The following is a 17,287-nucleotide window of genomic DNA, read 5'->3' on the forward strand; positions in this document are numbered from 1 at the left end:
AGAGACAACCACATTTCAAATAAGATTTACACTGGAGACAGAGAAGGAAACAATGTACACAGAAACTGAGCAATGGGTACATGCTGGAGATGAGAAATGGGTGTACACAGAGCAATGGGTACATGCCAGAGATGAGAAGTGAGTGTACACAGGCAAGGAGTAACAAGGTACACATTGGAGATGAGAAATAGGTGTGCACAGACATGGAGCAACAGGGTACACACTGGAGGCAGAGGAGGAAATGGCGTACACAGATGTAGCAATGGGTACATCAATCATTCGAGCTGCTCCACCATTCAAGAAGATCATGACTGATCTGGTTGTGGTCTCAACGCCACCTTGTCATCTGCCTCCCATAATTCTCGACTTGAAGTTTGGCACGGTACTACGATAGAAGCCACACGTCCCCCAAAATCTCATGGTTTCTCATTCAGATTTTGGGGTGGGGAATCCATCAAACCCTTAGATTCACTGTTCTTGCCAACACCTGTCCTTGCCCTATGGTATGCCCAAGGCAGGTTCCTCGAAACTAATTTTCAGTGTTACAGCTATGTCTGTAATACTGAGTTAGCGGGAGTGTAGGTGATGGAGACAGCTGAGTGAACGTGTGGGGGATGGGGAATGAATTGGGAATATTGGGGTTCAGAGGGATGAGGAGGGTTGGTTGTTGGGTAGTTGGGGAGGCTGGTGAGGTCTTAGTGAGTAGGGTGTTGATATACATTGGAACATTGCTCAATGTGAATGGGTAGGCAGCTCTGAATCTTTCTGATTCCCTCATTTGTTGTGTTTCAGGTGAGCAGCATGTCTATTGAAGAGACTGAGAAATTGCTAAGGATCCAAAGTGTGCGAGGCTCTATCACATTCTGTGCCAGGTACTAAGTAACTAAGCTGCATAGGAATGCATTGAATGACTCCACCTGCATGACCACATCTGCATTTACAGCATGATCACACTGCATTTCTGTATTAACAAGGTTCCTGTCCTAAACAGGTAATGTTAAACGTAAAGAAGGAGAAATTGCAATCAAAAAATAACCTCAACATTCACCCACTGGGTTGGACTGACAAAGTATAATCATTAATTAGCATTTATTTTTGAAAATCCTGTGCTAAGTGCATACTTGATACATGTCGAACATTTATAATAAAAGGAAGATATTGCACTTCACCACTAGCAACCTTTCTGAAAAAGATTTAATGCACCATTTTCCTCAGTGACTGACATGTAAGAGTTCAAAAAAATAAATAATTTTAAATAAAGCGTATTGCACAGTAACCTAATTTCATTCATTCATTCACTGCTCACTTTATTGTGACAACAGTGTTTATTGATAACATAAGCTTTGTACATATAGTTTAGTCCAAGCTAGGAGCTAACTCTATGCTTGTTTGTACATAGGCCTCTGCCCAGCCCATAACTTGCAGGTCAAGTCATGTGTCTCTTTACACTGTGGGTAGTATGCCAGTTATCCTTGTACTACACTTTCCCCACATCTTAACCCAACATTCTTACATTACAATGATGCTACCCACGCCTGACTTTACAGAATTAGGTGGTTTGGAGAATTGGCAATGTTTCCAGATCTTGCTCTGGTTACATTTGGAGGAAGGGCTAGGCTCTGTAGATTTGGGCAAACTTTGATCAAGAGTTTGCGTTCTGGGTTGTCTTCCTGGAACTTGGCTGCCATTTTCCAAACCTCTTTAACCAGTCCTTGGAATTGAAGCCCTCCTTGTCAACTCCCCATCTCGTCTGCTCAGTGACCACAAGCTTTTCAGAGAGAATGTTCACTCTGTTCTCGATATCAACTTGGTGTTTCTTTTTGTCTGTGGTCCACCATAATCCTTGTGGGAGTTTACACTTCAGGAATGGAACCCTCATTCCCAGTTGTTTCACAGCTTTACCCAAATATTTGATTACTCTCTTTTCCTCTTGTTTTTCGAGTTTATGGATCTTTTTATTCAGCTCAGCAACTCGTTTGGTAAGTTCCTTTGTCTTTGTTTCAGAGTTACCTGGACATTCAGTTCCTTTTGGAATCATTTCTCCCCTGGTCACTGACTACTCCTTAGACTCATTAAATTGACTTGTTAGATCCTCAGTTATTTTCTAAAGTGTTAGTACAGTTAGTTCACCTTCAGATTAGTAAAGGGAAAGTAAAGATAGTAAGTTTGTTCAAAAGTAATAACTAATTTTTAGGTAGCTAATTAAAATTCAACTTGTAATCTAATAGCTAATAGAGAGTTAGTCATGTCTGTTTATTGGGTTATGTGTGTCTGCCTGTGTGATGTGGTCAATCATGGATGCTGAGAATATCCCTGATAATTACATTTGCAAGAAGAGTACCCAGCTCTGGCTGCTTATTATTGAACGAATGGATCAATTTGAGCAGCAGTTGGAGGCACTAAGGAGTATTCAAATGGTGGAGAGCAACTTAGATAGAAGTTACAGAGCTACGGTCACACTCAAGGTGCAGGAAGATAGATGAGTGACCATTAGATGGAACAGGCAATCAGTACAGGAGTCCCCTGCAGGTGCACCCCTGTTTCAAGCATTCAATTTCGGATACTGATGAGAGGAATGGTCCATCAGGTAACAGCAGCAGCCAGAGCAGTGGCACCATGGCTGGCCCTGCCATACAGAGGAGAGGGATATTACATAGTAGAGCCATAGTAATTGGGGATTCAATAGTCAGGGATACAGGTGCTTCTGTGGCCGAGAGAGAGACTCCAGGATGGTATGTTGCCTCATTGGTGCCAAGGTCATGGATGTCTCTGAGCGGAAATTGGATGGGGAGAAATTTGTTAGGTGTGTCCAGAGGGATTTTTGAAACAAATGTGGATAGTCTAAAGAGAGAGGGGGCCATACTGAACTTGGTATTGGGGAATGAGCCCAGCCAGGTAATCAAAGTTTCAGTGGGGGAGCATTTTGTGAATAGTAACCATAAATCCTTACGTTTTCCAATATTATGGACAAGCACAACAGTAATCCTCGAGTGAATGTATTAAATTGGTGGAAGGCCAACTATAACTGAATTAGGCAAGAATTGGAGAATGTGATTGGGAGCAGTTGATTGAGGATAAATCCACATCTGACATAGAAGTCTTTTAAAGACCAGTTGATTAGGGTGCAGGACAGGCATGTTCCTGTGAAAATGAAGGATAGGAATGGCAAGATTCGGAACCTTGGATGATAGTCAACAAAAAAAAAGAAACATGCATAAGGTCTAGGCAACTAGAAACAGATGAGGCCCTTGAAAAACATAGAAAAAGTAGGAAGGCACTCAAATGGGAGTTAGGAGAGCTTTAAGGGGCTGTGAAATGTCATTGGTAGGAATAATGGTAGGAAGGATTATTACTTACGTGGAGAAAAACTGCAGCAGGCGACGGTGCAGAGGGACCTCGGGGTCCTTGTGCATGAGTCGCAAAAACCCAGCTTGCAGGTGCAGCAGGTGGTCAGGAAGGCGAATGGGATGCTGGCCTTCATAGCGAGGGGGATTGAATATAAAAGTAGCGAGGTCTTGCTGCAGCTGTATAGGGCATTGGTGAGGCCGCAGCTGGAGTACTGTGTGCAGTTTTGGGGGCCGTACTTACGCAAGGATATTTTGGCCTTGGAGGGAGTGCAGAGGAGGTTTACTAGGCTGATGCCGGAGTTGAGGGGGTTGAGCTATGAGGAGAGGCTGAATAAACTAGGCTTGTACTCGTTAGAGTTTAGAAGAATGAGGGGAGATCTCATTGAGACGTATAAGATGATGAATGGGATGGATAGGATAGAGGTGGAGAGACTCTTCCCGCTCAGAAAGGACAGTAGGACTAGGGGGCACAGCCTCAAAATAAAGGGGGGGCAGTTTAGAACGGAGTTGAGGAAGAACTTCTTCACTCAAAGGGTGAATCTCTGCCCGTTGAAGTGGTGGAGGCCACCTCACTAAATATTATTAAGAAGCGGGTTGATGGGTTTTTGATAAGAGAGGGGATTAGGGGTTATGGGGAGAGGGCGGGAATGTGGAACTGAGCCACGACAGATCAGCCATGATCTTATTGAATGGCGGGGCAGGCTCGAAGGGCCAGATGGCCTACACTTGCTCCTATTTCTTATGTTCTTATGTCATTGGCCAGCAAGGTTAAGGAGAATCCCATTTTATACATAGATTAGGAGCAAGCAGATAGCTAGGATAAAAGAGGGAGATGATGTGTGGAGCCCTGGAAGTGGGTGAGATCCTTAAAGAGTACTTTGCATTAGTATTTGCCACATAAGAGATGATGAGGTTACGGTAGGGTGTGTGACTACTCTTTGGCAGGTCAATATAAAGGAGGAAATGTTGAGTGTTTTAAAATGTAATAAAGTAGACAAATCCCCTGAGAAAAAGGAAGTGGTAGAAGAGGCTCAACTGGGGGACTGGTTAAGGTAGTAAAAGTATCTCAAAAGAAGGAGGAGATGTAGAGAGTACACAGCCTAGGCACAGGCTGGAGGATAAAGTAGAAGCTGATCTTTTCAAAGACTTCACCTGTGTGGGTAAGGTTTACTCAGGTAGAATAGGGGAAGTAAGTAAGGAAGTGAAAATATTGAGAGATATAGGAGCTAGTATGTCTCTAATGGTAAAAGATGAAAATATTTGCACTCCTGAAATACTGCCTGAGAGAAGGGTAATTTATGAAATAAATGGAGGGCAGGTTAGTGTTCCCTTGTGTAAAATAAGACTAGAAAATCCTATCCAGACTGAAGAAGTAGCAGTGGGAATGATAGAAAACATATTTGTTTCAGGAATACAGTTTATTCTGGGAAATGATATTGTTGGATCACAAGTGCAAATGATGTCTATGGTAGTAGAAAAGCCAGAAGGAAGCCAGGGAATTGAGAAAGTGGAAGGAAAAGACACTGGAAATGTGTCAGACTATGTGGTGATAAGATCCCACAGCCATGAGTTAAAACAGGAAGGGAGAGCACAAAGGAAAGATGAACGAGGTGAGGTTCAGTTAGCTGACAGTATGTTTGATGAAATTGTAAAAGAAAAGCCTGAAACTTCTGAGGCATCTGCTTCGCAGACACAGGGAGTCCAAGAAGATCAATCAGCCTGTATCTGAAAGTGAAGGATAATGCCTTCAAGAATAAGCATACGTTGATGGAGCACATTTACATACTAAAGGCTGAAGCTCGTAGGAGCAGTGGAACTCGTAAACAACAAGCAGAAAGTCAGCAGACCAAGAAGGAAGTACCTTTGCCAAAAGTTTGTGCCCAAGGAGAAACTGAAATCGTGAAAATTATTCACACAGATAAACAAAAGAAGAAAGCTTGGACAAGAATGGTTCCTAAAGTTTGCTTTATCAGAGATGGATTCAGTTGGAAATCTCTTTTAAAAAAGATCCTTCAGATCAATGGGTTTACATTTTAAGAAGGCCCATGTAACCCATCCAAAGCAAGTCTGATCACTCGAGCACATCCATCTGACTAATCTTCATAAGGAAAAGATCACAGCACTGAAGCGAGAGAGGTTAAAATGGAACAGAGTGTCATCACTTTTGAGGTTGATCCATTGGCGAAACCTTGTAAAAATGTGATTCTATATCAGACTATAATGAAACTGTTAAAGACACAAGTTACTTGATGCAAGATCTATCAAAATGAAAAGAACAGGACAGCATTTTGTAGTTCTGTTAATTTTTTTGTTATTTGTGTATCGGTTTAAAGTGATGAAAGTCGAGAGAAAATAAGGGAACATTTTTCAAGAAAAAAATGAAGCCATCTTTTGATAATGATGGTTCACTTTTTCCTGGGAGGGAAAGTGTTATGAAGTTGCATATATAAGGTTAAAAATGTGGTGTTTGGTATTGAAAAGAAATGCTGAAACTAAAAGAAAAAATTTTATAGAATTGTCTCTTTAAAAACATGTGCCTTTGTACTTTGGTTTTTTTTATTCCAATTCAATCAAATCAAATCCAATTCAGAGTCCCAACAAGTTGAGACATTCCCGATCCAAGCTGACAAGACAGGGCTCTCACTTCCTGTCTTGGGCTTGATCTACATGATCCAAGCTGATTGGAGTAGACATAACTCCTCCTCAAAGGCTTGATCTCATTTGCATCTTAGCCAAAAGGCTGAGATGCTGCTTTTAAAAATTGCTTCAAATGAAGCTGAAATGTAACCTAATGACTTCAACCAAGCACAGCATATCAATACTACACTTGATCTTAGTCAAAAGCCCAAAAGGAAGAAGGCTGCAGAAACCAATTTTGCAACATTTGTACCCAAAGCAGCAGCTAGAGTTCCAGGATAGTGAAAAAAATAGGTTTTGAATTGGAATAATGATTTTAAAGCAAGCACTCAAAAACACAACCAATTGAACTCAAATTTGACAGCCTCAAGCCACTAAAATTGCAGGAGTACTGTAAGGTATTTAAACCTGGACAAGGGGAAATAACAGTCACAACAACTTTGCCACCCCTTTTAGATTAAAGGAGGGAGACGTGAGTCTCTCATGTGGAATCCTGCAGTAATATATATCGCTTCATCAAGTCACCATCTAAGTAAAAGGAGAAACCAACTCAAAGTATTCCAGACTGAAGCATTAGAAGAAAATTCATACTTCCAACAGATGCCTGATATTATATTTGCGAATGACCTGATTCTGTAATGATTTATTTCATTATTCCTGAATGAGTCTTATAATTTAAACAGCATTCTGTTGGGGAGTTTATCCAGCTTGTCAATTGTTTATTAAGGTTGTTACCAGTTCTAAAATATAGACTGATTAATTGTTCATGAGATAATGTCAGATCCTGCTTTAATTTACCAGAACCAGTAGCTTCCTGCTATCTCATGGAAGGTCAAATTCAGGTGTAAATTATACAACACCAGAACCCTTGGGAGCATTAACATGCAGAAGGATATGGGTGTACAAGTCCCTGGAAGTGGCAACACAGGTGGATAAAGTAGTCAAGAAGGCGTACAACATGCTTGCCTTCATTGGCTGGGGCATCAAGTATAGAAGTTGGCAAATTATGTTACAGCTATAAAAAATTTTAGTGAGGCCACATCTGGAATACTGTGTGCTGTTCTGGTCACCACACTACCAGAAGGACCTGGATGCTTTGGAGAGGGTGCAAAGAAGGTTTACCGGGACGTTGCATTGTCTGGAGGTTTTAGGTATTCACTTGAAAGACAGAGGCTGAGGGGTGACCTAATAGAGGCCTACAAAATTGTGAGGCACGAAGAGGATGGTTAGACAAAGGCCTTTTCCCAGGATGGAAAAGTCAACTACAAGATTGCAGAGATTCAAGATGAGAGGGGAAAGTTTAGGGGAGATGTATGGAGAAAGTTTTTCACATAAGGATTGTGGGTGCCTGGAAATGCACACCAGAGGATGTGGTGGAAGTAAGCACTTCAGCAATATTCAAGACAGATCTTGATAGACACATGAATGAGAGGAAAACGGAGATAGAAACTGTGTATGGGCAATAAGCAGTGGGAATAAATAAAATGATTAGGAATCAGCACAGGCTTAGTGGGCTAAAGGGCCTGTTCCTGTGCTATATTGTTCTTTGCTCTTTGAAATTTTCCCATTTGCTTTCAAACTTCAAACAGTCGCAATACTAAACAATTTACGCCTCAAGGACAAGCAAAGGACTTAATCGTATATTCTTTTAACTTTTATTTGGAGCCTAGCTTTTCTTCCTTCTGATATCTGCACATGCAGTTGTCTCATTGTGTATCTTTCTTTGTATTTAGTAGCTTGTTCTTTCCTTGACTCAAGAAAACTTAAAAGTAAATATATTTGGGTTAGAAAAGGTATCTACAGGGGAAAGTAATTTTTAAAAAACTTTTATTGTGACCAACTGAGAGGTTGAATAAAGGATAGGCAGTCTGCTCCTCTTAGAGTCATAGAGGTTTACAGCATTGAAACAGACCCTCCAGCCCAACATATCCATACTGCCCTTTTTTTCAAAACCCCTAAGCTAATCCCAGTTGCCTACATTTGGCTCATATTCCTCTATTCCCATCGTACCTATCTAACTAAGTGCTTTTTTAAAAGATAAAATTGTACCCGCCTCTACTACTACCTCTGGCAGATTGTTCCAGTCTCTCACCACCCTCTGTGTGAAAAAAAATTGCCCCTCTGGACACTTTTTTGTATCTCTCCACTCTCACCTTAAATCTATGCTAATTTTAGACTCCCCTATCTTTAGAAGAAGATTGACTGTCTACTTTGTCTGTGTCCCTCATTATTTTATAGACCTCTATAAGGTCACCCCTCAGCCTCCTCTGTTCCAGAGAAAAAGGTCCCAGGCTATTCAGCCTCTCCTTATAACTCAATCCATCAAGTCCCGGTGGCATCCTAATAAATCTTTTCTTCACTCTTTCTAGTTTAATAATATCCTTTCTAGAATAGGGTGACCAGAATTGCAAACAGTATTCCAAGTGTGGCCTCACCAATGTCTTGTATAACTTCAACAAGACGTTCCAACCCCTGTATTCAATGTTCTGACTGACGAAACCAAGCATGCCAAATGCCTCCTTCACCACTCTGCCCACCTGTGACTCCACTTTCAAGGAGCTATGATGAACATGTACCCCTACATCTCTTTGTTCTGTAATTCTCCCTAACATTAACTTATTAAGTCCTGCCCTGGTTCAGTTGGCCAAAATGCATCACCTAGCATTTGTCTAAATTAAACTCCATCTGCCATTTGTCAGCCCACTGGTCCAATTGATCAAGATCCTATTGCAATTGGAGATAACTTTCTTCACTGTCCACTATGCTACCAATCCTGGTGTCATCTGCAAACTTACTAACCATAGGGTTCATGGTTAGTAAGTTTGCAGATGACACCAAGATCATCTTGGTGATTATATAAATGACAAATAACAGTGGGCCAGCATTGATCCCTGAGGCACACCGCTGGTCACAGGCCTTCACTTTGAAATACAACTCTCTACAACCACCCTCTGGCTTCTGTGAAGAAGCCAATTTTGTATCCATTTGGTACCTCATCCTGGATCCCGTGAGATTTAACTTTATGGAACAACCTACCATGTGGTACCTTGCCAAAGGTCTTGCTAAAGTCCATGTAGACAACATCAACTGCACTGCCCTCATCGACCTTCTTGGTTATCCCTTCAAAAAACTCAATCAAATTTGTGAGACATGATTTTCCACTCATAAAGCTATGCTGACTATTCGTAATCAGTCCTTGCATCTCTAAATGCCTGTAGATCCTGTCTCTCAAAATACCTTCCCAACAATTTAACCACAGATGTGAGGCTCACTGGCCTGTAGTTCCCAGGCTTTTCCCTGCAGCCCCTTTTAAACAAAGGCACAACATTTGCCACTCTCCAATCTTCAGGCACCTCACCCGTGACTATCGATGATTCAAATATCTCGGCTAGGGGATCTGCAGTTTCCTCCCTAGCCTCCCACAACGTTGTGGGATACACTTCATCAGGTTCTGGGGATTTATCTACCTTCATGCGCTTTAAGACTTCCAGCACCTCCTTGTCTGTAATATTTTCACTTCTCAAGACATCACTATCTATTTCCCCAAGTTCCCTAACATTCATGCTTTTCTCAGTAAATATGGATGAGAAATATTAATTTAGGATCTCACCCATCTCTTGTGGATCTGCACATTGATGACCTTGTTGATCCTTAAGAGGCCCTACTCTCTCCCTTGTTACTCTTCTGCCCTTTATGTATTTTTAGAAGCCCTTTGGATTCTCCTTTGCCTTATCTGCCAAAACAATTTCATGTCCCCCTTTTGCCCTCTACTCTTACACTCCTTATACTCTTCAAGGTATTCATTTGATCCCAGCTGCCTATGCATGTCATATGTCTCTTTCTTTTTTACCAGGATGTTGCCTGGTATGGAGGGGAGATCCTATGAGGAGAGACTGAGAGATTTGGGGTTGTTTTCGCTGGAAAGAAGGCGGCTAAGAGGGGACCTTATTGAAACATATAAGATGATTAGAGGTTTAGACAGGGTGGATAGTGATAGCCTTTTTCCTAGGATGGAGAAAGCTAGCACGAGGGGGCACGGCTTTAAATTAAGGGGGGGTAGTTATAGGACTGATGTCAGGGGTAGGTTCTTTACCCAGAGGGTGGTGAGGGACTGGAATGCCCTGCCAGCTGCAGTTGTAAATGCGCCTAGTTTGGGGGCGTTTAAGAGATCTGTGGATAGGTTTATGGACGAAATGGGATTGGTTTAGATTAATGGGTTAGTTTTTTTTTTAGAAAGCTGGTCGGCGCAACATCGTGGGCCGAAGGGCTTGTTCTGCGCTGTAATGTTCTATGTTCTATGTTCTATGTTCTTGACCAGGGCCTCAATATTGCAAGTCATCCAGGGTTCCCAACTTCTACCAGCCTTGTCCTTCACTCTAAGAGGAATGTGTTTACCCTGCACCCTGGTTAACACACTTCTGAAAGGCTGCCACTTACCAGACGTCTCTTTGCCTTCCCACAGGCTTCCCCAATTAACTTTTGAAAGTTCCTGTCTGATACCATCAAAATTGGCTTTGCCCCAATTTAGAATATTAACTTTTAGGATAGACCTGTCATTCTCCATAGCTATCTCAAAACTAATAGAATTATGGTCACTGGTCCCAAAGTGATCCCTCACTAACACTTTTGTCACCTGCTCTTCCTTATTTCCCAAGAGGAGGTCAAGTTTTGCCCCCCTCTCTAGTCAGGCCATCCACATACTGAATAAGAAATTCCTCCTGAATACACTCAACAAATTTCTCTCCATCCAACCCTCTAATACTATGGCTGTCCCAGTCAATGTTGGGAAAATTAAAATACCCGACTATTACTGCCCTGTTTTTCTTGGAGCTATCTGTAATCTCCTTACATATTTGCTCCTCAATTTCCCACTGACTATTTGGGGGCTTATAATACAACCCTATCACACTGATTTCCCCCTTCTTATTTCTCAGTTCTACCCATACAGACTCAGTGGCTGAACCCTGGAATATATCCCCTCAGTGCGGCCTTGATGCTTTCCCTAATCAAAAGTGCAACTCCCTCTCCTCTCTTACTAATCATAACAAAATATACATCTGGAAATGTAATTTTTTTCTACGTTTTCTTCCAATGTTCCTTCAGCTCTGCAGTCTCTTTCTTGTATCATTGGTTTTCTGCATCTTCTGTGCCAATCGGTTTCTTAGGGAACATCAAAGCTCTCCATCTGCCACACATTCTGCCCCTTAAAAGACCAGATGAAACTTTGAGTTTAATTTGGCCTTTAGTCAATATAGAGCAGAGAAATCTGCCTCCACAAGCTGTATACAGATTTCCTGAGTGGTAGATTGCATCAGTAATTAGACCTTTGGTTACCTCACAGTAATTTACATTATAACAATCACAAGTATACATTTGCTCTGAAAACATTGATGTGCAATTACGACTAATTGTTCTGATAACCTTATTTATGTCAGATGAGTGTAGTTAACCAGTTACAGCCTTTACAGCCTCTATATGTTTGTCTAATTATAATAATTTATTAACGAAGCACACCCACATGGCTACACCATCCAAATTACGTGATGGCTTAATGGGATTATCACTAGACTATTAACCCAGAAACTCAGCTAATGTTCTGGAGACCCAGGGGCAAATCCTGCCCTGGCAGGTAGTGGAATTTGAATTCAATAAAAATAACTGGAACTTAAAGTCTAATTGTCGGAAAAGTTCATCTGGTTCAATAATGTCCATTAGGGAAGGAAATCTGCCATCCTATCTGGTCTGGCTTACATGTGACTCCAGAGCCATAGCAATGTGATTGACTCCCAACTGCCTTTGGGCAACTAGGGAATAGGCAATAAATGCTGGCCAGCCAGTAACACCCATATCTCATGAATGAAGAACAAAAAAATTCCATTCACAGGGAATCCTCTGTATTCCAATCACAAGGAATCCTGCCGTACTCCAATCGCGGGGAATCCTGCCGTACTCCAATCACGGGGAATCCTGCCGTACTCCAATCACGGGGAATCCTCTGTACTCCAATCACGGGGAATCCTCTGTACTCCAATCACGGGGAATCCTGCTCTACTCCAATCACGGGGAATCTTCTGTACTCCAATCACGGGGAATCTTCTGTACTCCAATCGCGGGGAATCCTCTGTACTCCAATCACGGGGAATCCTGCCGTACTCCAATCACGGGGAATCCTCTGTACTCCAATCGCGGGGAATCCTGCTCTACTCCAATCACGGGGAATCCTCTGTACTCCAATCACGGGGAATCCTCTGTACTCCAATCGCGGGGAATCCTACTCTACTCCAGTCGCGGGGAATCCTGCCGTACTCCAATCACGGGGAATCCTGCCGTACTCCAATCGCGGGGAATCCTGCCGTACTCCAATCGCGGGGAATCCTGCTCTACTCCAATCACGGGGAATCCTGCTCTACTCCAATCGCGGGGAATCCTGCTCTACTCCAATCGCAGGGAATCCTCTGTACTCCAATCACGGGGAATCCTGCTCTACTCCAATCACGGGGAATCCTGCTCTACTCCAATCACGGGGAATCCTGCCGTACTCCAATCGCGGGGAATCCTGCCGTACTCCAATCGCGGGGAATCCTGCCGTACTCCAATCGCGGGGAATCCTGCTCTACTCCAATCACGGGGAATCCTGCTGCACTCCAATCGCGGGGAATCCTGCCGTACTCCAATCGCGGGGAATCCTGCTCTACTCCAATCACGGGGAATCCTGCCGTACTCCAATCACAGGGAATCCTGCTCTACTCCAATCACGGGGAATCCTGCTCTACTCCAATCGCGGGGAATCCTGCTCTACTCCAATCGCGGGGAATCCTCTGTACTCCAATCACGGGGAATCCTGCTCTACTCCAATCGCGGGGAATCCTGCTCTACTCCAATCACGGGGAATCCTGCTCTACTCCAATCACGGGGAATCCTGCCATACTCCAATCACGGGGAATCCTGCCGTACTCCAATCGCGGGGAATCCTGCTCTACTCCAATCACGGGGAATCCTGCTCTACTCCAATCACGGGGAATCCTGCTGCACTCCAATCACGGGGAATCCTCTGTACTCCAATCGCGGGGAATCCTGCCGTACTCCAATCACAGGGAATCCTGCTCTACTCCAATCACGGGAAATCCTCTGTACTCCAATCACGGGGAATCCTGCTCTACTCCAATCGCGGGGAATCCTCTGTACTCCAATCGCGGGGAATCCTCTGTACTCCAATCACGGGGAATCCTGCTCTACTCCAATCACGGGGAATCCTCTGTACTCCAATCACGGGGAATCCTGCTCTACTCCAATCACGGGGAATCCTGCCGTACTCCAATCGCGGGGAATCCTGCTCTACTCCAATCACGGGGAATCCTGCTGTACTCCAATCGCGGGGAATCCTGCCGTACTCCAATCACGGGGAATCCTGCTCTACTCCAATCGCGGGGAATCCTGCCCTACTCCAATCGCGGGGAATCCTGCCGTACTCCAATCGCGGGGAATCCTGCTCTACTCCAATCGCGGGGAATCCTGCTGTATTCCAATCACGGGGAATCCTGCTCTACTCCAATCACGGGGAATCCTGCTCTACTCCAATCACGGGGAATCCTGCTGTACTCCAATCACGGGGAATCCTGCTCTACTCCAATCGCGGGGAATCCTGCTCTACTCCAATCACGGGGAATCCTGCTGTATTCCAATCGCGGGGAATCCTGCTCTACTCCAATCGCGGGGAATCCTCTGTACTCCAATCGCGGGGAATCCTGCTGTATTCCAATCGCGGGGAATCCTGCTGTATTCCAATCGCGGGGAATCCTCTGTACTCCAATCACGGGGAATCCTGCTGTATTCCAATCACAGGGAATCCTGCTCTACTCCAATCACGGGGAATCCTGCTATATTCCAATCACGGGGAATCCTGCTCTACTCCAATCACGGGGAATCCTGCTGTACTCCAATCACGGGGAATCCTGCTGTATTCCAATCACGGGGAATCCTGCTGTATTCCAATCACGGGGAATCCTGCTCTACTCCAATCACGGGGAATCCTGCTGTACTCCAATCACGGGGAATCCTGCTGTATTCCAATCGCGGGGAATCCTCTGTACTCCAATCACGGGGAATCCTGCTCTACTCCAATCACGGGGAATCCTGCTGTACTCCAATCACGGGGAATCCTTTGTACTCCAATCACGGGGAATCCTGCTGCACTCTGATCACAGTGAATTCTGTTGCATTTAATGATTTTTTTTAACCCTGTCATGGTTCTTCAGTTCTTTTAGAGTGACGTGTTACGAAATCCCAGTGATGTTTTGTGCGAGAGTGTTCCAACCTGTGGTGTATTTCTTTTTGGATATTAGTGAGAAATGTTTTCAGAAACAGTGAGAACTCAGATCTATTTTTCATTAAACAACAGATCATAAACTTTTTGTTCAAATCTAACCAGTGATTACCAAACGACACAGCTTAAATAACCAGTATTAGGAATGTTCTTTGGTTCAGCAAAGAAAACAATCTTTTGTTCAAACTGGCTTTTGAATTCAACACTTCATTTCTAGTTGAGCTATTTCCTATGGTTGGGTGACTGTCTCCCCTGCTGTTCTGCGCTTTTAGCCCCTAAGCCCTGGCTGAACTGGTTCCTGTAAATGGCTGACTGTCTCTAACTGCTGCTTCTTCAATACCTGACCTGTGCCTCAACTGCTTCCTGGCTCATCGCACTCTGATTACTAATTATACCAACTACAAAGAACAAATCTGAAGGACTTTTAACATGATTCCCTTTTCTTTGCCTAAGCTCAATTGCTTTGTCTTGGGTTTTGTATTTTAACAGAGACTGCTTGACTTTATTCTGCTGTCCAAGTCAGCCTTCACTTATTTATGCTGCTAAAGGATTATGTATTCCCTTTTATCTTGAAGGATGAATAGTTGTTCTTTCAATCATTTATTATCTTGTTCGCATTTTGCCAAATCACTTTGTTCTTCAGTGCAATGTTTTGTCACTACTGATAGTACCAACACAGTTTTTTTCTGAAATAGTTCTGAGCATTTTTTTCACTCTTCTTGTTTGTCCAGGGGCACATGTTGATTCTTCAAGGCAGTAAGTTCTTTGTGTACCTTTTTTACCTGCTGTTGTGCCTGGCTGTTCTTCCAATTCCACTTCAATTTGTCAACAATGGGAGTTCAGAGTTGCTATTTATGCTTACTGAGTCTGTATTGCAACGGATTTGAATATTCTTCTCAAGATTCAACTCTTTGTTTCTTTCAAAGCCTCTTTCTACCTTGAGGACACCTAAGACATGTGCTTGCTCAGATCCTGAATAGTTTGGTTCATTGAAGCCTTTAGGTTTATCATATGTTTTCAAAACACAGCTCCAACCTTTATGATTCAAATTTCCAATTCAACCTTGATATGAACATTTCTGATCTTGTTTTTGACTTTTTCTTTCTCTACCTGCAGCAGAGCTTTATCCTTCTCCTTCATTTGGTTTTGATCTTAATCAGGCCTGTTTCCATAGAATCATATGGTGCAGATGAGGCCCATTGAGTCTGCACTGACACACAAGAAACACCTAAACTCCCACCTAATCCATTTACCAGCACTTGGCCCATTGCCTTGAAAGTTATAATGTGCCAAGTACTCATCCAGATACTTTTTAAAAGATGTGAGGCATCCCAACTCCAATGGAGCCTTAATTTGTTCCAGTTCTGTCATCATAGTCAGGTGACTCAGCACTGTCCCAGCTGCTGCAATATGGAAATGTATCGGGATTTTCTAACAGATTTATTTTTAAGACTTAAAGGCTGGTTCGCAGTCTGACTGCTGCCATCACGTGGGTTGGTTGGCTAATATCCTTTTTCCCTTTTGTGGCTTTACTGGGGATTTTTTATTCCTGTTTTTAAGCTCTGTGTTCTCCTAAAGATTAAAATATTTGTCGAAGGCATTAAATACCTCATCAAAGCTGGTTGAGGATTTATCATTGCATTTGGATTACTTCATCCACAAACTCACCAAATGAGTACAGAAATGTATTCATCTGTATTTCCTCTGATTTCTCATTTAGACCTGATTTACTCTGGTACATTAAAAATTTATTCTCCAAGATGCCCAGTTTTGCATTTGGTTTAGTTCTTGGAAGTCAATTTATTTATCCGTGGTTGTTTAAAGATTTTTGAGAGTACATGTTTAAATGCTGTGCAGGTTTTAAAGATGGTGCTGCAGTGAGCATTTCTTCAAAGAGTCTTCCTGTGCTTTTTGTGTTTTGGTGGGATCCTGCTGCATTGGTGGTCCCAGTCTCTTTGTCTTTTGTTTTGTGCAGTACTTCATCAAGTATTCTGGGCCTTCCCTGTATATTGGTGCATTTTCAAGTGTCTTAACTCCCATCTTTGGCTCTGGTTTCTAACCTGCCAATTTAAAAATTATTTTGTAATAAGCTTGGCTGCCATGTAATATGACCTGAGTCTGAATCCAGGCTGCCAGTGGTGCTTTTAGAAACTGACTTTTAAAAGACTGAAAATGTTTTAAATCTTATTCTTGTCAATTTATTTTTAAGCTTATCCCTGCTAGGTCATTTGACTTTGCATTCTGTGGGTATTCAAACTGGACTTCCGCAATTTATGGAGTCTCTGGCTGTATTATGTATCTTTTTCCAGCTTCTCTGAGGTTTTGTGTTTTTCCAAGAGCTGCCACCATGTTGTATATTCAAAGGGTTCTGAGTCTTATATGGTTGAAATTAAGTGTTTATTGATAACTTCAGTTTGTCCCTTGGCCCTGTCAATTCTGATAACCCTGCAAGCTTTTTCTCTTCAGATAATTAATTCAGTTTCCTGTTGAATGCCTCACTTGAATCTGCCTCCATCACATTTCCAGGCAGCGCATTGCTGATCCTAACTATTCACTGCTTTATTAAACTCATCCTCCTGTTGCCTTTGTCAGTTACCTTAAATGAGTGACTTCTGATTGCTGACCTTTGTGCCAGTAAGAACATTTTCTCCCTATCAACTCTGTCCAGATCCACACCATTGTGAATATCTTCATTAAATCTCTTCTCAACTTTCTCAGCTTCTCCAGTCTATCCGTGGAACTGAATTCCTCATCCCAGAATAGATTCTTGTGAATCTATCCTGCACTCTCTCATTTCTTTGCATCTTTATTAAAGTCTACATCCAGAACTGGATACAATACTGTAGCTGAGGCTGAAGCCTCAGTTTAACATAATCTTGTACTCTCTGCCCCTATTCATAAAGCTTAGAATCCTGAAATCCATATTGACAACTTTCACTTTGTACACATTTGCCTCCAGGTTCCTCTGCTCCTGTGCCCT

At 42.7% G+C, this 17,287-nt stretch overlaps 1 protein-coding gene across 1 annotated transcript in view; it reads left to right on the plus strand.

Moving 5' to 3' along the window:
- LOC145341391 (FYVE, RhoGEF and PH domain-containing protein 5-like) overlaps nucleotides 1–17,287 on the plus strand; it is a 103,719-nt gene that overhangs the window by 42,967 nt on the left and 43,465 nt on the right. The window contains exon 13 of the mRNA XM_080186331.1: nucleotides 793–872. Coding sequence (XP_080042457.1) covers nucleotides 793–872 — 80 coding nt within the window. The remainder of the gene's footprint in view (nucleotides 1–792; nucleotides 873–17,287) is intronic.

The sequence above is a fragment of the Carcharhinus amblyrhynchos genome, chromosome 3, assembly GCF_965287045.1.
Source record: "Carcharhinus amblyrhynchos chromosome 3, sCarAmb.v2.hapA, whole genome shotgun sequence".
NCBI lineage: Eukaryota > Metazoa > Chordata > Chondrichthyes > Carcharhiniformes > Carcharhinidae > Carcharhinus > Carcharhinus amblyrhynchos.